This window comes from Pristis pectinata, chromosome 9 (genome assembly GCF_009764475.1).
Source record: "Pristis pectinata isolate sPriPec2 chromosome 9, sPriPec2.1.pri, whole genome shotgun sequence".
Lineage (NCBI taxonomy): Eukaryota > Metazoa > Chordata > Chondrichthyes > Rhinopristiformes > Pristidae > Pristis > Pristis pectinata.
In genome coordinates, this window is record NC_067413.1 from 51,117,493 (window position 1) to 51,139,719 (window position 22,227).

General features: G+C 40.1%; 1 protein-coding gene across 12 annotated transcripts in view; it reads left to right on the forward strand.

The window, feature by feature from the left end:
* Nucleotides 1-22,227, forward strand: part of rims2a (regulating synaptic membrane exocytosis 2a) — an 830,253-nt gene that overhangs the window by 459,540 nt on the left and 348,486 nt on the right. For all 12 annotated transcript variants that reach the window (XM_052023914.1, XM_052023913.1, XM_052023904.1 and 9 more), the window contains 2 exons: nucleotides 12,427-12,526; nucleotides 13,187-13,310. In XM_052023914.1, the coding sequence (XP_051879874.1) occupies nucleotides 12,427-12,526; nucleotides 13,187-13,310 (224 nt within the window). The remainder of the gene's footprint in view (nucleotides 1-12,426; nucleotides 12,527-13,186; nucleotides 13,311-22,227) is intronic.

Sequence of the window (22,227 nt, forward strand, 5' to 3'; positions counted from 1 at the left end):
GAACAAAAGCTGTTCTTCTGTTACTTTTCATTGTACCCTGGGCAGAGACAACAAGATTGAGGAGGAGGAGGAGGAGCTGAAGAGGCTGAGGAAGAGGTGAAGGAGGAAGAACACACTGCATCAATGCACTCTGGAGCAACTACAGATGGATCACGTTCGGGGATGTGTTGCATGAAGGGGGACACATGGCACTGAGGTGATGGCTTGGCATATCTGAGGCCCACACATAATACTGTCCAGGAAAATTCGGATGATGGCTATGAAAGGGAAGCACTCATGAGAAAGCCAATGCAGATGCACATTGAGATGCCTGGTGCTTTGTCCAACCTGTCTGAACAACTGCAAGAAATGCCAAGGAGCATGGAGGACTCCAACTGCCACCTCACACAGGATGCTATGTGGAACCAAGAAAGGGTTACATTCACTGTGGAGATGGCACATAATTCTTTGCCAGGATCCAGCCCAGTCTCCTCAGAGTACCGTTGACACTGAGGAGATTAAAGGTGCTGTCCTCTCTCAGTATGTTACTATCTTTCCTTTCCCACAGGCACTGAGGTAACATCATCACCTTTGTCCCACAGCCAACCATCACAGCATGCAACCATGCATGGTGGAATACAGCAGCTAAAAGCCTAGCCTTCGAGAGATTGAGCTGATTTTCAGCATCTTTTGCAGACATTTGCTACCGTCCAAAGTGAAAGTTTGCAGCTATGCAGCAGTGCAGTGGTTGCACATTGGAAGAATGACACGAGGCTTCATTGTAGCAGTAGGTCAATCAGACTCAGCTGAAAGGCAGTCTCAAGCAAAAAGCCCTAGCATGCTTTTAATTGTATCATATCAATATGATGTTCCATTTCAATTACTTTGATACTTTTCACTATTATGCTAATTAAAATAATTTTTGATTAGATATTGTCTCACCTGGAATCCATTTTAATTAGTATGTGAAGGTAGAGTGCAGAGAACTGTATGATGAACCAATGGCTTCTACATTTGTATCACCATTATTCTATTAATCTCTCAATCTGATATTTCAAGAGCAATAAGTATATTCGGAATTTATTGAGACACAGCAAGTCAATGGAGAAACCTCTACTGAGTGAACTGAAATTGTAAGTCATTCCCTCATGATTAGATCTCATGACACTTTGAATAGATAAATAGTGATAACCCACCCTGGGCATGAAATCTGGATGCACAATGACAATTGTTGCCTAAACATAATTGTCTTCATAACTTTGAATACATATATCACCATCCATATGTACTAAACTGTCCACATAAAACAGCATCCAAAAATACTTATCAATAATAATAAGGGGCACCTTATTATTATAATTGTGGCAGAGGTGTTGCTGCCTATCCTGTGGTCCACATAAAACAGCATCCAAAAATACTTATCAATAATAATAAGGGGCACCTTATTATTATAATTGTGGCAGAGGTGTTGCTGCCTATCCTGTGGTCTGCTGGTCAGGAAGTCAAGGATCCAGTTGCAAGTCAAGAACCCAGTTTATAGACCCAGCTGCTTTCTTAAAAACTTCCATTCTCTCACTCTCTCATTCTGTTTGTACAGGATACAGATTATTTTGAACTGTTTGCCTTCAAGATTAGTGAATAGATCCATTGTTCTGAAATTGTCAAATTACTGGTGATGCCTTTGACTCAGATCGTCTATCACTGGCCTTGGACTTGGAACATAATTTTCCTGGGAAGACTCATCACGTCTAATTTTCTGATTGGTATTGGTATTGGTTTATGATTGTCACTTGTACCGAGGTACAGTGAAAAGCTTGTCTTACAAACCGATCGTACAGGTCAATTCATTACACAGTGCAGTTACATTGAGTTGGTACAAAGTGCATTGGTGTAGTACAGGTAAAATCCGTAACAGTACAGAGTAAAGTGTCACAGCTACAGAGAAAGTGCAGTGCAATAAGGTGCAATGTCACAACAAGGCAGATCGTGAGGTCATAGTCCATCTCATTGTATAAGGGAACTGTTCAATAGTCTTATCACAGTGGGGTAGAAGCTGTCCTTAAGTCTGGTGGTACGTGCCTTCAGGCTCCTGTATCTTCTACCCGATGGAAGAGGAGAGAAGAGAGAATGTCCCGGGTGGGTGGGGTCTTTGATTATGCTGGCTGCTACACCAAGACAGCGAGAGGTAAAGATAGAGTCCAAGGAGGGGAGGCTGGTGTCCATGATGAGCTGGGCTGTGTCCAAAACTCTATGCAGCTTCTTGCGATCCTGGGCAGAGCAGTTGCTGTACCAAGCCATGATACATCCAGATAGGATGCTTTCTATGTACATTGGTAAAAGTTGGTGAGAGTCAAAGGGGACAAACCAAATTTCTTTAGCCTCCTGAAGAAGTAGAGGCACTGGTGAGCCTTCTTGGCCATAGCATCTACGTGATTTGACCAGGACAGGCTGTTGGTGAAGTTCACTCCCAGGAACTTGAAGCTCTCAACCCTCTCGACCTCAGCACCATTGATGTAGACAGGTGCATGTACACCGCCGCCTTTCCTGAAATCAATGACCAGATCTTTTGTTGACATTGAGGGAAAGGTTGTTGTCATCAACATCTTACTTTGCTTTGCAGATCTGTTTCTCACTCCCACGCTTCCTTTGGCAGGCACTTCTGTAATTGAAGCCTTCTGTCCTTGAAACCTTCTGTCCTAGTATTTTGCTGCTGTCATGATGCAATACCTGCTTCACAAGAACTTGAGGAATAGAAACAGGAGTAGGCTATTCAGCTCCTCATGCTTGCCTTACTATTCAATAAAATCATGGCTAATCACTTTTCTGCAATAACCCTATATTGCTTGATTCTCTAAGTATCCAAAATTCTCTCAGTTTTTGCCTTGAACATATTCAACAACTGAGCTACCACAGCCCACATGGGTAGAGAATTCCAAAGATTCACGGCCCTCTGGATGAAGAAAATTCTCCTCATCTATTCCTGAATGACTAACCACCTTATTTTGAGATTGCATAGAACATAGAACAGTACAGCACAATACAGGCCCTTCGGCCCACAATGTTGTGCCAACCTTTAAACCTCGCCTAAGACTATCTAACCCCTTCCTCCCACATATCCCTCAATTTTAAATTCCTCCATTAAATTTAAATTGCGATCCTTGGTTACAGACACCCCAGCCAGGGGAAACATCATCCCTTCATCTACCCTGTTGAACCCCCTAAAAACTTTACATGTTTCATGAGATCACCTCTCATTTTCCAAAACAATAAATTTAAGGCTAGTTTGCTTAATCTCTCCTCAAAGGATAAAGTTAGCATCCCAGAAATTAGTCCTGTGAACCCCGTCTGCAATCTCTCTATTGCAAATATCTCCTTCCTTAGGAAGACCAGATCTGAGTCTTATATAATTGGAGCAAGATGTCTCCATTCCTGCACTCAACACCTGTTGCAGGATGGAGCAACACACCACTTGCATTCCTGATTACTTTTGACCAGTAGTGAAATGTACATATATCACCTTTAGCCACTGTCATTTGAATCCACGATTTAAAGAATGTTTTTGTGCTCTTTCTGTGTCTGAACCTTTGTTAATATTGACCACTCTCACTCTGAACCCATATACTGGGATATCCAATGCTTTTCAAGAGTTTTTACTAAGTCCATGATTTACAAACTGCATTATTGTCAGATGTTCTGCAACATTTGAGCTATTTTGTTAATGCAGAAATTCTTAAACTCATTAAATGTAGTAGAGTTGAAGGGAATAGTGTCCATAGCATGGTAAACTTTTAACATGCACGCTTGCCTGTTGAGAGTTAATAGCTGCTGTAAAGGCCAATTAGTTGCACACTAGTCATATTTTGTGGTGAAACCATGAAGTGGTCCAGTGTCTGACAAAGCGGGGCTTGTGAGCTTACTGAATACCTGGCATTAACCATGAGAAAATTCTCTTTATGGTTAACTATGACTTGCACATTGAGTGAGCAGTTTCCCCTGCAATTCACAAAGTTCTGTGTTCTGAAAGAGGACCCAAAGCGGGTATAATCTAACATACCCTGAACTTTGGAAGGCTGGGAATAGTAGAAAGTCTGTGTATTCACAAATTTATACTCACATTTTAAAAGGGCAGCAGAGATAAGCCAGATACTACAGGCTGGCAAGCCTTATGTCAATGGTAGGGAAAGTACTGGAGAAAATTCTAAGGAACAGGATTTATGTACCTTTGGAAAGGCAGGGACTGATTAGGGATAGTCAGCATGGTTTTGTGTGGGGGAAATCCTATCTCACTAATTTCAGTTTTTTGAGGAGGTAACAAAGGAGACTGATGAAAATCAGGTGGTAGATATTGTCTCCATGGACTTTAGTAAGGCACATGACAAGGTCCCCCATGATAGTCTGGTCCAGAAAGTTAAGTTGTGTGGGATGCAAAGAGAGCTGGCTAATTGGAACCAAAATTGGCTTGACAGGAGACTAAGGGTAGTGGTGGAAGTCTGTGACTAGTGGTGTACTGCAGGGATCAGCGCTGGGACCTTTGCTTGGATGTGACTATAGAAGATATGATTAGTAAGCTTGTAGACGAAACGAAAATTGGTAGTGTTGTGGATAGCGAGGAAAGTTGTCAAAGGTTACGGCAGGATACAGATCAACTGGAAAGTGGAATGGAGCATTGCCAGATGGAATTTAATCCCAACGTATGAGATGATGCATCTTGGGAAGTCAAATAGGGGTAAGAAAGAACAGTCAGTTTCCAGCGTGCTCTGCAATAGACTGCTGAAGTTTCAGTTTTTAGAATGACTGCTCTTTAAATGATGCTACTCCAGTGTAGGCAGTGTTTTGAATACCTGGTTGGGTACTCCAGAAAGTTGACTTCTATTTACATGGCGTTGAAAAAGAAAATGGACTTACACACTCACATTTCAATGCAGTAAACACTTCAGATGGACAATGTTGATTGGGATTTGTAAAAGTGTAAATAAAAGCATGGAATTGTTAAGGGCAAAAAGTGTTTGACCAACTTGAATGAGTTCCTTAATGAATCAATGGTCTTCGTCAACATATGCTTTAACTCTAGGTTACTCCATGTCCTTTAACATGTGTAAACTAAATCATATGATACAATAAGTATTGTTCTTTAAAATGTTCCTGCATTGACACTAGATACATCTCATTTCCCCAAAACCATGTTCGGAAATGCCTCCCTCGATATTGAGCTTGAAGCCCTCCGATCAAGAAAGTTCTTCTGAATACATTTCAGATATTGTTCTCCTTCTTCGTTCTTTATATTATTACTGTCCCATTGAGCCAGATTGAGCTGACTGAAGGCCAACGGCTCCATGGGGAACAACCAGCTGTCAGCCGTTAGGATCTCAGCACAGCAAGGACTAATGGAGATGTTCAGTCCAACTTGAAGTGAGATGCCAACACACCTAACCTCCCATTGCAGCACCAGACTTACCATGAAGAACATGCAGAACATGAGTGTGATGGAGAACATGAAGAACATGCAGAACACTAGTGTGCTGGAGAAAAGGGCTGGATGCATACAAACAGTGACTCTCTTTATTTGAATGGGGTTGCCAATTATTTCATTATTTGTTTGCATCTTAAGCTTTTAAATCTTCTTATGTTACTTTTTTATGATGTATTTCACAATGGAACAGTGGAACGTGTTCAGAGAGAGATTTCATACAATATAAGGCAACACAAACTACACAAGTGCAATCCCCATAAAGGCAAGAGCTGCACTTGTGTAGTTAAATGTGCTTAGTCAACAAAAGAGGTGAGAAATAATAGAAAGATAAGAGTAAGGATTTGCACATGATTCAGCTGATTGGGAGAAATACAAACATCAGCAAAGGAATGCAAAGGAAGGTTTGCAGAAGGAAATACAAGAAAGAACTTGTAACAGATATGAAATTAAGAGAAAAAGAGTACTTAAGAGGAATGTGCATCCCTTAAAATTAGAAAACAGCCGACTTATTTGATAAGTATTTTGCATCTGCAGAATAGAGGAGGATAAAGCACAAAAACTAAATCAAGGAAAAAATATCAGTTGAAGTAGTATAAAAGAAAAAAATGGTAAAGGGGTAATTGATGACACTAATGATAGACAAATCTCTAACAATGAATGGCTTCTACTCCAGGGTATTAAAATAAGTAAAGAAATCATAAATTATTTCCTTATGATTTACCAAAATTCTCCTTATCGAAGGACTGTGACCTTATATTGGAAAATTGTCATTGCTATTCCCTTCCCTTAACAAGAGAAGGTGAGATATAGTAGAGAACTTCAAAGACCTATTAGGCTATAATCTGTTGTGACGATTGCTTTTATTTGTTCATGGGATGTGGGTGTTGCTAGCAAGACAAGCATGTATCGTTTCCAAAAATTGAGTGACTTTCTAGACCACATGATACAGATGTGGGCAACATGTGCATAGCTTCTAACCAATGGATCAACCACAGCTAGTGTCCAGTGGAGACAAAGTAGACAGATTGTGCTCAATTGAGTGAGTCAAAGGCTCTGGATGGACAAAAACAGCTATGTATCAAGGTTGATGCTGCTGCATGAATTTTTTATCGTTGTTGTGGGATGATGTTCATCTTCATATATGAATGAAATATGCATTAGAACTTGGGGAGTGAATCTTCAACCACTGGGATCAGAAGGACCTCTCCCTGAGAGAAGGTGAGCAAGGAGACCCCTCTGATCATTGCAATTGGATTGTTTCCTTCTTAAAGTTTGTTACAATCATGGCATGACCGAGGTCTCCTAGCATGTCCTCCTCTTTCTGGTTGAGGAAGATGAGGCTGTGAATTTGTGTCATAAATTCCTCTCCACCAAATTTTAGAACATAAGCAAAAATAACATTTACACCAGAGGCCTTGTTGTGTTCCATTTGGATTTTTAACTCTCATTGGTCTGGAGCACAGGCAAGACTTGTTTGAATAGTGCATTGTGGAATGGAGTTAAAAGCATTCAGATGAAGGATAGAGAGGCAGTCATTCTCACAGTGGGGATTGAGGTGGGGGGAACACTTTGAAAAACTCAACCAAGATGTAAATGATGTGAGTGCCTTTAATGAGCTGGACGAGTCTTCCCTGTACTCCAGAGGATCAAGCAGGTGGTTGGAAGAGGGGGTAGGGAAGCAGGGGGCTCTTATTGGGCATTTATAAAAGAATAAATTGCAGGGAAATAAATGTAAGAAATTGTTTGATGGATTGCCCTTCAAAACAACATGAACTGGAGGGCCAAATGGACTCCTTCTATGTCGTAAGGAAATATGAGAATATACGAGCATAATTCTGCTGAGGGTAATTAGAAATGGGGGTTGCAAGGAGGAAGTAAGAGGTATATGCATACACCATCAGCACACAACCTCTAAATCAAAAGAGATCTTTGGGAAAGTCGCATATATAATGGAAAATTAGGTCTGAAGATACTGTTGTATTCTTTGGTTTAAAACTGCCAATGTTTGCAGACTCTGTAATGTTCCTGTTATAACAAAGGCAATGCACTATGCCAAAACTTACTGGTGTCCTGCCACTGCTAGTAATTCTACACTATTCATAACAACAGGGCTGGAGAGTATTGTGCATGTTATTGTATGATTTGCCTGTTGTGACAATGCCTGGCAGTGCGGCAAAGCCAAGAGACATCGGTTTCACTTTTGTAGCAGTATTAAATACTTTGTGTTGTGATGCAGCATAATGAATGCTAGGAGTAAACTTGATGGGCATTGATAAAGATTGTTTGTAGGTGAGTTCAGTCGTTGTGCTGTATTGAGCAATGTCTGTAATTGGTATAATTAGTCGGATAAGCTAATTGATCAAGGGACTCAATAGCCTTGAACACACCTTTGAGTGATGCAATACCTACAGCATTACATTCAGGTCTTCAGGGCTTTGCTTCTGTCATTTGACTGCCACGGTTGTCTTCTCTCAATAGCTTTGCTGAACCAGGACATCTCTGCTAGTTTGCAACTCCTCAACTAAGGCCTCTACTGAAAAGTTTGAAAACTGTAGAGACCACTGTGCTCCATGAGCTGCTATCTTGAATATCTTCTAGGTCACAGAAAGTCCCAAAATGCCTGCCAACACTCACTGTTTATCTCCCCTTTAAGAGGTACAGCCTGTTTTTCGGAAATGCAAGTTAGTCTATGCATCACTAGCCACCCACAAAATATTAGGCAATAAGGTAAGAAACAGCACAGAGGGCACTGCCTGTCAGCAGCAAACACATAATTGTGCAGGCAGCCTGTAACTATCATACTGCCAATATTGGGTTGAATGGCCATAGATTAATGTATGATGCACTTACTGCAGCTGTTTTCAGCTGCTAGCCACTTTAACTCTTCAGATATGTGGATATCACTGAGCCACTGGGCATTTACATATTCTCTGCAACAGAACAGCATCATCTGTAAATATCTTTCACTGGTTTATGAAAGGATGATGATCTATCCTTTTTTGATAAAACTCTTAAAATGTTTAGTTTCTTCTATAATTGGGGATGTACCCTCAGTAATGACAAGCATAACTGGATGAAGAGTCCCTTGCATCTAATTCACTTGCTTACTTATGTACTGAGGTTCAGGTGATTGTGATTCTGGTGTGTTGTCTTTGGCCACTGGGAGGAAGTAGTTAAGAAGGAACCTGATGACATCATTCCCCGTCGCAGACAGCAGGGAGACCAGTCTGTAGTTCCCACAATAGGACGTCTCCTTTCTTGTAGGTGGCCATGATTACAAGTTGATCTGCCATATGCAAACATTGTTTGCATTTGCACGTGCTCGGAAACGAGCTCCAACTATTGTTATCTCATTTAGTGAAGCATACGAGAGGATGGGCCTGACTCTTAATCACAAGGTGAAGGTCATCTACAAACCTGCCCAAGCTGTACAACAATAAAGGTTAATAGTGAGTCCCTGGAAAGGAAGCCATCTCTCAGCAAAGACAGATCTTGAAGATGAAATTTATCATTGCCGTCAATGGACCAGCATCGACTTTGGTTAATTGAAGAAAATGGTGTTTGAAGAACAAGATCTCATACCTTGCACAAAACTCATGGTCTATCAGGTAGCAGTAATCGTTGCCCTCCTATATGCTTTGACCACCTTGTCTATCTATAGCAGGCATCTCAAGGTACTGGAAAGATGCCACCAATACTGTTTTCATAAAATCCTTCAAAATCATTGTAAGAAGAAGTAAACCAATGTCACTGTCCTCATCCTGGCCAACACTGAGGTTGTAATTGCATTTATGATGGCTCTGTTGGGCAGGCCTGATTGAGTGATTGGGGGAAAACCTGGCAAATGGAGTTTAATGTGGGGGAAGTGTGAGGTCATGTACTTTGTTAAGAGGATTCAAAAAGCAGATTATTATCTAAATGGGGAGAGAATGCATATGACTGCAAATGAGTGGAGTTCAGAGGGATTCAGGTTTCCTAGTGCATGAATAGCAACAAGTTAGCAAGTAGGTCCAACAAGTAGTTAAGAAGGCAAATGGCATGTCGGCTTTTATTGCAAAGGAGTTGGGGTTTAAGAATAGGGCAGTTTTGTTGCAGTTGTACAGAGTGTTGGTGAGTCCACAGCTGGAATACTGTGCACAGTTTTGGTCCCCTTACTATATCCTACCTAAAGAAAGGATATAGTAACATTAGAAGCAGTTGAAAAGAGATTTACCAGACTAATTCCTGGGATGAGAGTGTTGTCCAATCAAGAGAGGCTAGGCAGTTCGCGTTTGTATTGCTTGGAGTTTAAACAAATGAGGGGTGATCTTATTCTAAGGGGGCTTGACAAGGTAGATGTTCAGATGTTTCCACATATAAGATCCTAAGGGGGCTTGACAAGGTAGATGTTCAGATGTTTCCACTAGTGGGAGAGTCACAAACAAAGGAACATAGCTACAACATAAGGGAATAGTCATTTGGAACTGAGGTGTGCTGTAATTTCTTTTCTCAAAGGGTAGTGAATCTCTGGAATTCTCTGCCCTGAGGATGATGGAGACCAGATCATTAAATATATTTAAGGTATAGATACACAAATATTTGAAAAATTAAGTAATTGAGGATTATCAGGAACTGGAACAGAGGAGTAGTTAAGGCTAGCATAATGATAATGATGATGATAATGAATGGCGGGGCAGGCTTGAAGGGCCAAGTGGCCTACTCCTGCTCCTAAGATCTTGCATTCTTGTATTCTTGTGATAACAGACTTCCAAAACAGATACTCTATTCCAAGCACAGGAAAGATTACCAGGTTGGGAAAGGAAAAGATTTAAGGATGGGTTTTCAGCCTCCTTGAAAATGTCAACATCCCCACTGAATCTCTGGCCCATTGGTACTGAGATCCTCAAGCCCATGCAGAAGGAGCACATCACTTCTGCCCCATCAAGTATCTCCTGCCCCATCTCTGGAAGAGTCTGCAGTTTCTACAGTGACCTACTCTATCAACTCAGAGCTTGCTTCCACTCCGGTTTTGTAAGTCATTCTTGACTCCGAGTGACTGCCTAAGAGGAACGACATATCACTCCATCACTTTTAAAGCAAAATTAAATAAGGTCCTCTGGCATTGCTGATGGGAAATTTGATGATTGCAATCTCATATTTTTGCTGATTAATTATTTCTGTTCCTTTAGTATCTTGATGGAATTTGCTCTGCTACTGCTCCCCATGAAGCTGTTTTCTTAATGAAGTTATATCCCACTTCTTTCAAATCCCTAAGTGATCCCTAATGTCCTGTTTTTAAAGTGGTCTTAATGAACTCCCAGGTTTGTAAATCTGAATGGGTCCTATTCAAATTATTTCATTCCATCCTATCCATCCATTTTTATGCAGTGATATTCCCTTCTTGCTGATCAAGTTTTCCCTTTTCCCATACTTCTTTTCCTGATGGCCTATATATTTCTCTTTCAGTAACTCTTAGTTCTTTCAAATTACTGTGTTTCTGCTTTTGTTGGCACTTCATAGCTTTTTCTTCTGTGTTGATCTCATTTGGTGCTTCACTGACACTTTTACTGTTTATCCAACTCCCCTACGGCTTTGTATTTTTTTCATTGAGTTTTTTTTCCCTGAACTATTCATTTCTCCTTTTCCAGCTCAATGGTACTCCTAGATCTGTTTCTCTTATTGTTAATTATTACATTCACATACTTCAATAGGACTATAACTCCTAACCTATGTATTTCTTCAGAAATGAATAGGCTGGGGTCTATGGCATTGAAAAGGAAGGAACATTTATGTTGTGTGACAGCAGCACTTAGAGCCCTCCAAGACTGCTGAGATCCATACGACATTGAAGTTGGAAGCACAAAATAATGATAACCAGCAGTCTAGTGAAATAGAAGCCTTAGTTGTCGAAATTGAAGTCAACTTTATTGTCATATGCACAAGCAAGTTTGCACAGGTGCAATGAAAAACGTACTCACAGCAACAATGTTACTAATTAGATTTTATGGCTAATTGTCTCAGTTATAAATTCTAGACTCAAATCATTACAATCTACAACCCCATGAAGGAACACAAGGTATTAAAAGATTCTAGGAAAGTGAAGACAATGAGTTAGAGGCTTGGAAAAATTAGAATATTATTAAAAATAATTATAAAAAATATTATTAAAAAAGCCACCTGAGGAAAAGCAAATGACCATCTCATTGTGGGTATAAAAGTTCTATTAACATCTGCTCAGCAATACATACTTTACTCTGTACTGAAGCTACTCTGAGACACTTACTTGACAATGGAAAATCATGTTACGATAGTGTTACCTGTAGCCAGAAGAATTATACTGGGATTTTCCAATTTCCAACGAGCTGCCAGAGGAAGTGGTATAGGTGGGTACAATTACAAGACATTTAGACAGGTCCATGGATTGGAAAGGTTTAGAGGGATATGGGCCAAACATGGGGAAATAGGACTAGCTCAACTGGACAATTTGGTCAGCAAGGACGAGTTGGGCCGAAGGGCTTCTCTCCATGCTGTATACCTCTAATTTCATTATAGAGATAATGGCAGATCCAGTTAACACGTGACAACAAAATACAATTTCCAAATTGCATTTTAAAATCTTAACCTCTTTCAATTTATTGAAATATTGCTGGAGTATAATTCTACACATAACTGGAAGCAGTATTGATGATTCAAGTTAAGATGCAAAATTTGTGAAGTATTAGTAGCTGACACTAGGCAGACAGTGGTTAGCTGTTCTCATGTCTGAGTGAAGTGGAAAAAGGCAAAGGCAAGGCATTAATTAAAACAACAACAAAATTTGAAGTAAGTATCAAAACAATGCCGAAATTAAGAATATTCTCAATGTGTTAGTCATTCTCCAGAAATAATTTAGAGTAGGCAAAATATACTGATTGGGTAAAAATACTGTTAAACAAATTTACTGTGAAGTTGAGTAGATCAAACAATAATGTTCTTTCCCTTTGACTCTTTTCGAACAGGTTGTAGGTGGAAAGATGACCGAATCTGGCAGATTATGCGCATTTATTACCAAGGTGAAGAAGGGAAGTTTAGCAGACACTGTAGGGCATCTTAGACCAGGTACCTTTAATCAAAAGATTTAGTTTCTTTTTTTGTCTTTCTTTTATTGGTGCCTACATGTTACTTGGATTGTTGACTATTATAATTTCACAGTCAAACTCTCACCAGCATTAATCTCTGAAGGGCATCCTTATGCATATGAATTAAATTTAGATGATAAAAATGGTATGTAGGAGTTACAGAAGTAAAAAGATTGTGGCAAAATAAAGAGCTTGATTTTATGATGTTTTCAGCTTCTGCTTTTCATTAACAGTGGTTTGAAAAATCCAGGTTCAAGTGTCCAAACAATGAAATCACTCAAATTAGTAATTGTGATTGTACCTAAGATTGACTATTGCTTGTGCAATATTGTTTTCAAGCTAGAAGATAGTACACCAACATGGAAAGGTGTAATTTATCATTTATTTTATCTTAATGTGGTGTAATAAGGTAAATAGATTCTAGGGAAGACATTCATTTCACTACAATTCTTGATGAGTGGATTGGTTAAACTATTGCATTTCATATGAAATCTGACAAGTACTCTGTGTTTTAGAAAATGTTGTGGCAAAACCAGCCAAATGAACTTAATGAAATAAAGTCATTTTTCTAAGTGTTCACCAATATTTCTTTATATGTTGAATCTTCTACCCACACTGCATTATTATGATTTTTTTTTAGGTGATGAAGTACTTGAATGGAATGGAAGATCGTTACAAGGAGCCACCTTTGAGGAGGTGTATAACATCATTTTTGAATCTAAACCTGAGCCACAAGTAGAACTGCTGGTTTCCAGGCCTATAGGGTGAGTGGTTCTTAGTTAGTATAAAATGGAGTCTAACTCTACCATTTGAATTCAGATTGCTTCAGAGAGTCATTTTGTGAATTTGCACATATCAACAAATTGAATACATATTCTCTTGATTTTTCATCATTTAATTTAAATAAAAGTAAATGAAAACAGAAATAAAATTTAAAAAACAGGGTTTGCACCTGAGGTGTAAAACACAAATAAAATCTGCCTTTGCCTAATTATTATTTAATAACAACTAAATTTTGCCGTCTATTTGAGCAGCAGAGCACTGTATATTGTATTGGCCAGAATTTTGCAAGGAAATGCCAAGAATTCCTTGCTTAGGTGCCAAAAAGATAGGGTTTCCTACTTGGACAGATGTGAATATTTGCTAGCTGCTCTTTGCCAGCCGTTTCGAGACTGCACCCCACAATTGGACTCATCAATGAAGTAAAGGTATTACTCTGGCACTAGCATGGGGGAATCCACCTGAAAGTCGCGCACTAGGTTAGAACTGGCACAGATACAGCATTTCCTTTCATTTAAATGGAGAGGAATGGCTGCAAAGGCCCAAGGTAAGTAAGTTATTTTATAATTCATAACAAATTTAAATTATTTTCATTTATTTTTATTCATTTTTTGGATCTGGACGTTGCTGGTAAAGCCAGCATTTATTGTCTTTACCTGAATGCCCTTGAGAAGGTATTGGTGAGCCACCCTCTTGAACTGTTGCTGTCTTATTGGTACATATGTGGCTGAGTTTAGTTAAATGTTTTTAATTGATTTTAATTGTGTTATGTCATACAGAACCATTCGACTATTTTTATGGTGTTGACAACCAACAAAACCATGGATGCAGTTTAGCCAGCTGTCAAAGTACTCTCAAAAAACAATTTAATGGGCAGGGCTTATTTTACCACTGTCCATGTGACAGCATTTACATAATGCAGAGTTTTGCAATTGAGAATTAGACAAGCATGTTACAGGACATTATGTTGGGATTTACCTCATACGTCAGTAGACATTGCAGGTACTTAATTTCTGTCTGGAAATTCTGGGCCAGTTTATAACAATTGTAACCATTTAAAACAGCTTATCATCTGATTAATTGCAATATCTGTTGTTATAATAAATGGTATCTCACCATGTGTGCATGTCACAGTAAAGAAGCCACATTCCAGATATTATGTATTTTCACAAATGTGGAAGACCCTGGGTGCCGTAGAGCTGCAATATGAAACTGCCAAACACATTCTGGTTTGCTGAGTTTCAATGCCAAACAATCATTACCTTACAGCTAATGACATTTGACAATGAAAATAAAAACTGAAAATGCTGGAAACCAGCATTTGTGGAAAGGAAACTGATCAATGCTTCATGTCAAAAACCTTTTGTTCTGACGAAGAGTTCCAAACCTGAAACATTAACTGTTTCTCTTTTCTCAAATGCTGCATGACCTGCTGAGGTTTTCCAACATTTTCTGTTAAAATCACTACATTAGGACTCAATGTTCTAATGAAATAAATAACTGAAAAATGCTGCAAAATCAGATGGATTTTCTGTGAGCAGAATGGAGATTGTTGTCATTATAGAACATAGAACATTACAGCACAGTACAGTCCCTTTGGACCACGATTTTGTGCCAACCTTTTAACCTACTACTTTCAATCTAACCATTCCCTCCCACATATCCCTCCATTTTTCTATCATCCGTGTGCCTATCTGAGAGTCTCTTAAATGTCCCTCATGTATCTGCCTCTATCAGCACTCCTGGTAGCATGTTCCATGCACCCACCACTCTGTTTTTAAAAAAAAACTTACCTCTGATATCCCCCCTGTACTTTCCTCCAATCACAAAATTATACCCCCTCGTGTTAGCCATTTCTATCCTGGGAAAAAGTCTCTGGCTGTCCACATGATCTATACCTCTTGTCATCTTGTACACCTCTGTCAGGTCACCTTTCATCCTCCCTCACTCCAAAGAGAAAAGCCTGAGCTCACTCAACCTATCCTCATAAGACATGCTCTCCAATCCAGGCAGCATCCTGGTAAATCTCCTCTGGACCCTTTCTAAAGTTTCCACATACTTCATATAGTGAGGCAACCAGAACTGAATGCAATACTCCAAGTGTGGTCTAACCAGGGTTTTAGAGAGCTGCTACATTACCTCACGGCTCTTGAACGCATTCCCCCAACTAATGAAAGCCAACATGCCATACACCTTCTTAACGACCCTATCAACTTGTGAGGCAGCTTTGAGCGATCTATGGACTTGGACCCCAAGATCCCTCTGTTCCTCCACACTGCTAAGAATCCTGCCATTAATCCTGTATATTGCCTTCAAATTCAACCTTCCAAAGTGAATCACTTCACACTTTTCTGGGTTGACCTCCATCTGCCACTCCTCAGCCCAGCTTTGCATCCTATCAATGTCCCATTGTAACCCTTGACAACCTTCTACACTACCTACAACACTGCCAATCTGCAAACTTACTAACCCACCCTTCCAATTCCTCATACAAGTCATTCACAAAGAATAGGGGTCCCAGAACAGATCCCTGCGGAGCACCACTGGTCACCGACCTCCAGGCAGAACATGGCTGATCTACAACCACCCTCTGCCTTCTATGGGCAAGCCAATTCCAAATCCACACAGCCAAGTTTCCCTGGATCCCAGGCCACCCGACCTTCTGAATGAGCCCATCATGGGGAACCCTATCAAACGCCTTAGTAAAGTCCATATACACCATATCCACTGCTCTACCCTCATCAATGTGTTTTGTCACATCCTCAAAGAATTCAATCAGGCTCATGAGGCATGACCTGCCCCTCACAAAGCCATGCTGACTATCCCTAATCAGACTATGCTTCTCCAAATGCTCATAAATCATGTCCCTGAGAATCTTTTCCAATAATTTGCCCACCACTGAAGTAAGACTCACTGGTCTATAATTCCCATGGTTATCCCTACTCCCTTTCTTGAACAAAGGAATAACATTTGCCACCTTCCAATCATCTGGTGTTATTCCTGTGGCCAGTGAGGATGCAAAGATCATCACCAAAGGCTCAGAAATCTCTTCCCACGCTTCCCATAGTATCCTGGAATATATCCCGTATGGCCCCAGGGACTTATCTATGCTGATATTTTACAAAAGTTCCAGCACATCCTCCTTCTTAACATCAATATGTTCTAACTTATCAGCCTCTTTTACACTGTCCTCACAAAGGTCAAGGTCTCTCTCACAGGTGAATACTGAATCATAGTATTCATTAAGGACCTCCCCTACCTCCTCTGACTCCAGGCACATGTTTCCTCCTCTATCCCTAATCGGCCCTACTTTCACTCCAGTCATCCTGTCCTTCACATACGAGTAGAACGCCTTGGGGTTTTCCTTAATCCTACTCGCCAAGGCCTTCTCATGCCCCCTTCTAGCTCTCCTAAGTCCATTCTTAAGCTCCTTCCTGGCCACTTCATAACTCTTTAGAGCCCTGTCTGTTCCTTGTTTCCTAAACCTTAAGTAAGCTTCTTCCTTCCTCTTCACTAGCTATTCCACATCTCTTGTCAACCATGGTTCCTTTACTCTACCATCCTTTTCCTTCCTCAATTGGACAAACCTATCCAGAACACCCTTCAAGTGATCTCTAAACCAACCTCCACATTTCCATTGTGCATTTCCCTGAGCACATCTGCTCCCAATTTACACTCTCAAGTTCCTGCCTAACAGCATCATAATTTCCCCTCCCCCAATTAAATACTTTCCCATATCATCTGCTCCTATCCTTGCCTTAAAGGGTAAAGGTCAGGGAGTTGTGGTCACTGTCTCCAAAATGCTCACCCACCGAGAGATCTCATATCAGACCAGGTTCATTGCCTAGTGCCAGATCCAGAATGGCCTCTCCTCTAGTCAGTCTGTCTGAATATTGTGTCAGGAGTCCTTCCTGGACACACCTAACAAATTCCACCCCATCAAACCTTTTGCACTAAGGAGGTGCCAATCAATATTAGGGAAGTTGAAATCACCCATGACAACAACCCTGTTATTTTTGCACCTTTCCAAAATCTGCCCCCTGACCTGTTCCTTAGTGTCTCTGTTGCTATTGGGTTATCTATAGAATACTCCCAATAGAGTGATTACTCCCTTCCTGTTTCTGACCTCCACTCACACTGATTCAGTTGACGATTATAGTGATGATTCACTCAAGAGTTGTTTGGCTTTAGGAGTATTTTGCGGGTAGAAATTCACAGAAAATATTATACAAAACTAAGGGTAAAAAATGAAAAAGATGTAAATAGATTAGTTATTGCATAGAAGAAAAATAAAAATCCAACTCTCCAAGTATGTGTCACTACAAGTTGACAGGCAAAAGTTGCCATTTGAATTATACTGAGGTAACTACTAAAGGAACCAGCTTAAACATGGGAAGGAATGGGAACTGATCATTCTGGGCTACATTGTGTTTATGCAATTATAGAATTATGGAATGATCGTGACATAGAAGAAAGCCATTTATCCATTGTGTTTGTGTCAGAGGATGGGGATGGAAGAAAAACAGGAAATGAGATTGATAATATAGTGCGAAGATAATATACTAGGATGATATGTTAAAGCATTCAAAGACTGAATCCATTTGATTAAGGTAAAAAAGGGAATAAATGTCTTGCTAAGAGTTTACTGTGGACCCCCAATTAATATAATTCCTAGTAACAAATTTGTTGGCAAATTTCAGATATGTGAATATAGTAGGGCCATAATAATAAGATATAATTGGATAGGCTGGGTTTGTTTTACCTGGACTGAAGGAGGCTGAAGGGTGACCTGACAGAGGGATATAAAATAATAATAGATAGAGTAAGTAGAATAATTTTCCCTTGGTAGGGGTATCAAAAACAAGAGGGCAAATGTTTAAGGAAGGAAGAGGGAGTTTTTAAAGGGGATTTAGGGGGCAAGTTTTTTTTACACAGAGAGTGGTTGATATCTGGAACTCGCTGCCAGAGGATGTGGTGGAGTCAGATACAAGCTCTACATTTAAGAGACATTGGTATTGGTATTGGTTTATTATTGTCACTTGTACCGAGGCACTTAAATAGGCAAGGGGTAAAGGGATACAGACCTAAAGTAGGCAGATAAGATTAGAGTAGATGCGCAAATGGGCATGGATGTGGTGGGACAAACGGCCAGTTTGTGTGCTGTACAACTCTATGACAAAATAATAGAGTTGTCAAAAATAGCTAAGAAAAAAAATGATCAAACACAAGGACGCTGAGGATATCAACTGGGGATAAATTTCTATGTCAAAGTATTTCTGCTGTCAAGGGGTCTGCAACCAGTAGTCATTGATTTAAAATAGTTGGCAAGATAAATTATTTCACACAGATTTGTAACAGACTTCCTGAAAGTGTGATGACAGCAGATTTGACAGGAACTTCTATTGGCAATTTAACATGTATTGGAAGAGAAGTAATTTTCATGGTTATGGTAAAAAACAGGGAATAGGACAAAATTAGAAGATTTTTTCAAAGAAAAAGCGCATGTACAAGTATTCTCATTCAATGCTGAAAGATTGTTTCAAATGAGGCTCAGTGGTTTTCTCAGTTAGTTGTAGCATGTAGGGGAGACAATTACTATCTTTGAAGTAGGTATAAATTGTGAATGGAAGTTGGGGAAGAACTCAGGGAAAATTACAATAACCAGGGATCTCTTACTGAGCAAATTGTTGGAGGTGCTGACTGATAATTCTTTGGATCTTGATGGACTTCATTCAAGGATCTTAAAAGAGGTGGCTGGTGAGATAGTTGACGTATTGCTTTTAATTTTCCAAAATTTGGGAATGTAGAACAGTTTAGCAAAGTATGGGCTCTTTGGCCCACGTTGTTGTGCTGACCTATAGAAGTTGGCACAACAACCAACCTGGGAAAGGTTTCATTAGATTCAAAAATAGTATATGTAACTCCTTTACTCAGCAAGGGAGGGAGACAGGAAATAGGCCACTAAACATAACATCTATCATGGGGAAAATGTTAGAAACAATTATCAAAGATGCGTTAGCAGGGTACTTAGGAAAAATCAAGGTAATCAGGCAAAGTCAAAGTAGTTTTGTGAAGTGGAAATCATGTTAGACCAATTTATCAGCATTCTTTGGGAAAGTAACATGTGTTGTGGATAAAGGGGAAACAGTGGATGAATTCTTCGATTTCTAGAAGGTACTTGATAAGATGCCATATTAAAGGTTATTGTGAAAAGTAAATGTTCATAGTTTAGAAGGTAACATATTGGTGTGGAGAGAAGACTGGTTGGCTACTGAGAAACAAGAATACCATGAATGGGTCTTTTCTAGTTCGCAAGATGTAGTGGTGCTGGGGCCTCAAATTTTTACACATTATGTAAATGACTTGGATGAAGGCACTAAAAAGTATGTTTGCTAAATTTGCTGATAACACGAATATCGGCAGGAAAGTTGTGAGGAGGACATAAGGAGACTGCAGAGAGATAAAAATATGTAGTGGGTGGGAAAAGAAATGGCAAATGGAATATAATATGGAAAAATGTGACATTGTCAATGGTGGGGTATTGTGGACTAAACAGCTCCGAGATGTAGGGGGATCTGGAGGCCCTTGTGCATATTCACAAAAGGCTAGTATGCAGGTATTGCACGTTATTAAGAAAGCTAACAGATTGTTATTAATTATTGCTGGGGAATTAAATTCAAAAGTGCGGATGTTATGTTACTGTTATATAATGCATTGATGAGACCATATCTGGAGTAACATATACAGTATTGGTCTCCTTATTTAAGGAAGGATATTAAATATTGAAAGCAGTTCAGAGGAAGTTTACTAGATTAATATATGAATGGATGGATGTCTCACAAGCAGAGGTTGTGCAGGCTAGGCTTGTATCCACTGGAGCTTGGAAGTGTGAGTGGGGACTTGATCTGAAACATTAAGATCCTGAGGACTCTTGACAGGGCCAATGTGGAGAGGATGTTTTCTCTTGTGGAAGAAGCTAGAACTAGGGTTCACTGTTTAAAAATAATAGCGATGAAGCAATTTAATACAGTGATGAAGCAAATCTCTTTCCTCTCAGAGAGCCATGAGTCTTTGAATTAGTAAACTGTTAAATTAAATTATTAAACTGGTTTATGATTGTTACATGTACCAAGCTACACTGAAAAACTTGTCTTGCATACCATTCATAAAGATCACATCATTACACAGGACATTGAGGTAGTACAAGGTAAAACAGTAACAGAATGCAGAATAAAGTGTTACAGTTACAGAGAAAGTGCAGAGCAAGTAGAGAATAAGGTACAAGGTCATAACGAGGTATATTGTGAGGTCAAGAGTCCATTTTATCATACTAGGGAACTGTTTAATAGTCTTATAACAGTGGAATAAAAGCTGTTATTGAGCCTGATGGTATGTGCTTTCAGGCTTCTGTATCTTCTGCTCGATGGGAGACGGGAAAAGAGAGGATGTTCAGGGTGAGTGGGGTCTCTGATTATGCTGGCTGCTTTACCAAGGCAGCAAGAAGTATAGACAGAGTCCGTGGAGGGGAGGCTAGTTTCTGTGATGTGCTGGGCTGTGTCCCAGTTTCTTGCACTCATAGACAGAGCAGTTGCCACATGAAGCCGTGAGGTATCCCGATAGGATGCTTTCTGTGGTGCATCGATAGAAATTGTTGAGGATGAAAGAGGACATGCCAAATTTTTTTAGCCTCCTGAGGAAGTAGTGGTGCTGGTGAGCTTTCTTGGCCGTGGCGTCTACGTGGTTGGACCAGGACAGGCTATTAGTGATGTTCACTCCTAGGAACTTGAAGCTCTCAACTGTCTTGACCTTAGAACCGTTCATGTAGACAGGTGCATGTGCAACCTCCCCACCCCCCCCCACCTCTTCCTGAAGTCAATGATCAGCTCTTTTGTTTTGCTGACATCGAGGGAAAGGTTGTTGTCGTGACACCATGTCATTAAGCTCTCTATCTCCTTCCTGTACTCTGACTCATTGTTATTTGAGATACAGCCCACTATGGTGGTATCATCTGCAAACTTGTAGATGGAGTTAGAGCAGGATCTGGCCGCGCAGTTGTGAGTGTATAGGGAGTAGAATCGGGGGCTGAGGATGCAGCCTTGTGGGGTACCTCAAATGGTCTTCCTCAAAGTATGCAACATCCACTACAAGGATGTTAATCACTGAGGAACTCACTTTCTTGATGACCAACATCTATCGCAAGCCCACAGTCTCACAGCTATCTTGATTACACTTCCTCTCATCCTGTCTCCTGATTCCATTCTCCCAATTTCTCTATCTCCTTTGCAACTGCTGTGATCTCATGTTTCTGAAATGTCTTTCTTATTGTTTTACCATGGATTGTCCTCTGTAATAGTTGTTAGACCTTAACTGTGTCTCATCTATTTCCCAGATGTCTCTGCTCCAGACTAGAACAAGGATAGATTTGTTGGTCCTCATCTTTCACCTCCCAACCATTATTCTTTGTCACTTCCACCACCTTCAACAAGATTCAGATACATCTTCCCCTCTCTCCCCTTTCAATGTTTTGAAGGGACCATTCCCTTTGTGACTCCCTGCTCCAATCTTCCATCTCCACCAAGCACTCTTGTTGTCTCCATGCAACTGCAGGAGAAACAATGCCTGTTCTTTTACCTTGTCTTTTTTACCTTGTCCTTTCCAGCCATTTAGGGACATTAACAATCCTTTCAGGTGAAGTAGCAATTCATTTGCACTTCTTCCAATCTGGTATATTGCATTTGGTGTTCACAATGTGGTCTCCCCTACATTGGAGAAACCAATTGCAGATTGGGTGATCACTTTGCAGAGCACCTCTGACCAGTTCACATGGGCAACCCCAAGCTTCCAGTTGACTTCAATTCTCCATCCCACTCCCATTCTGATCTATCAATGTCTGGCTTCCTG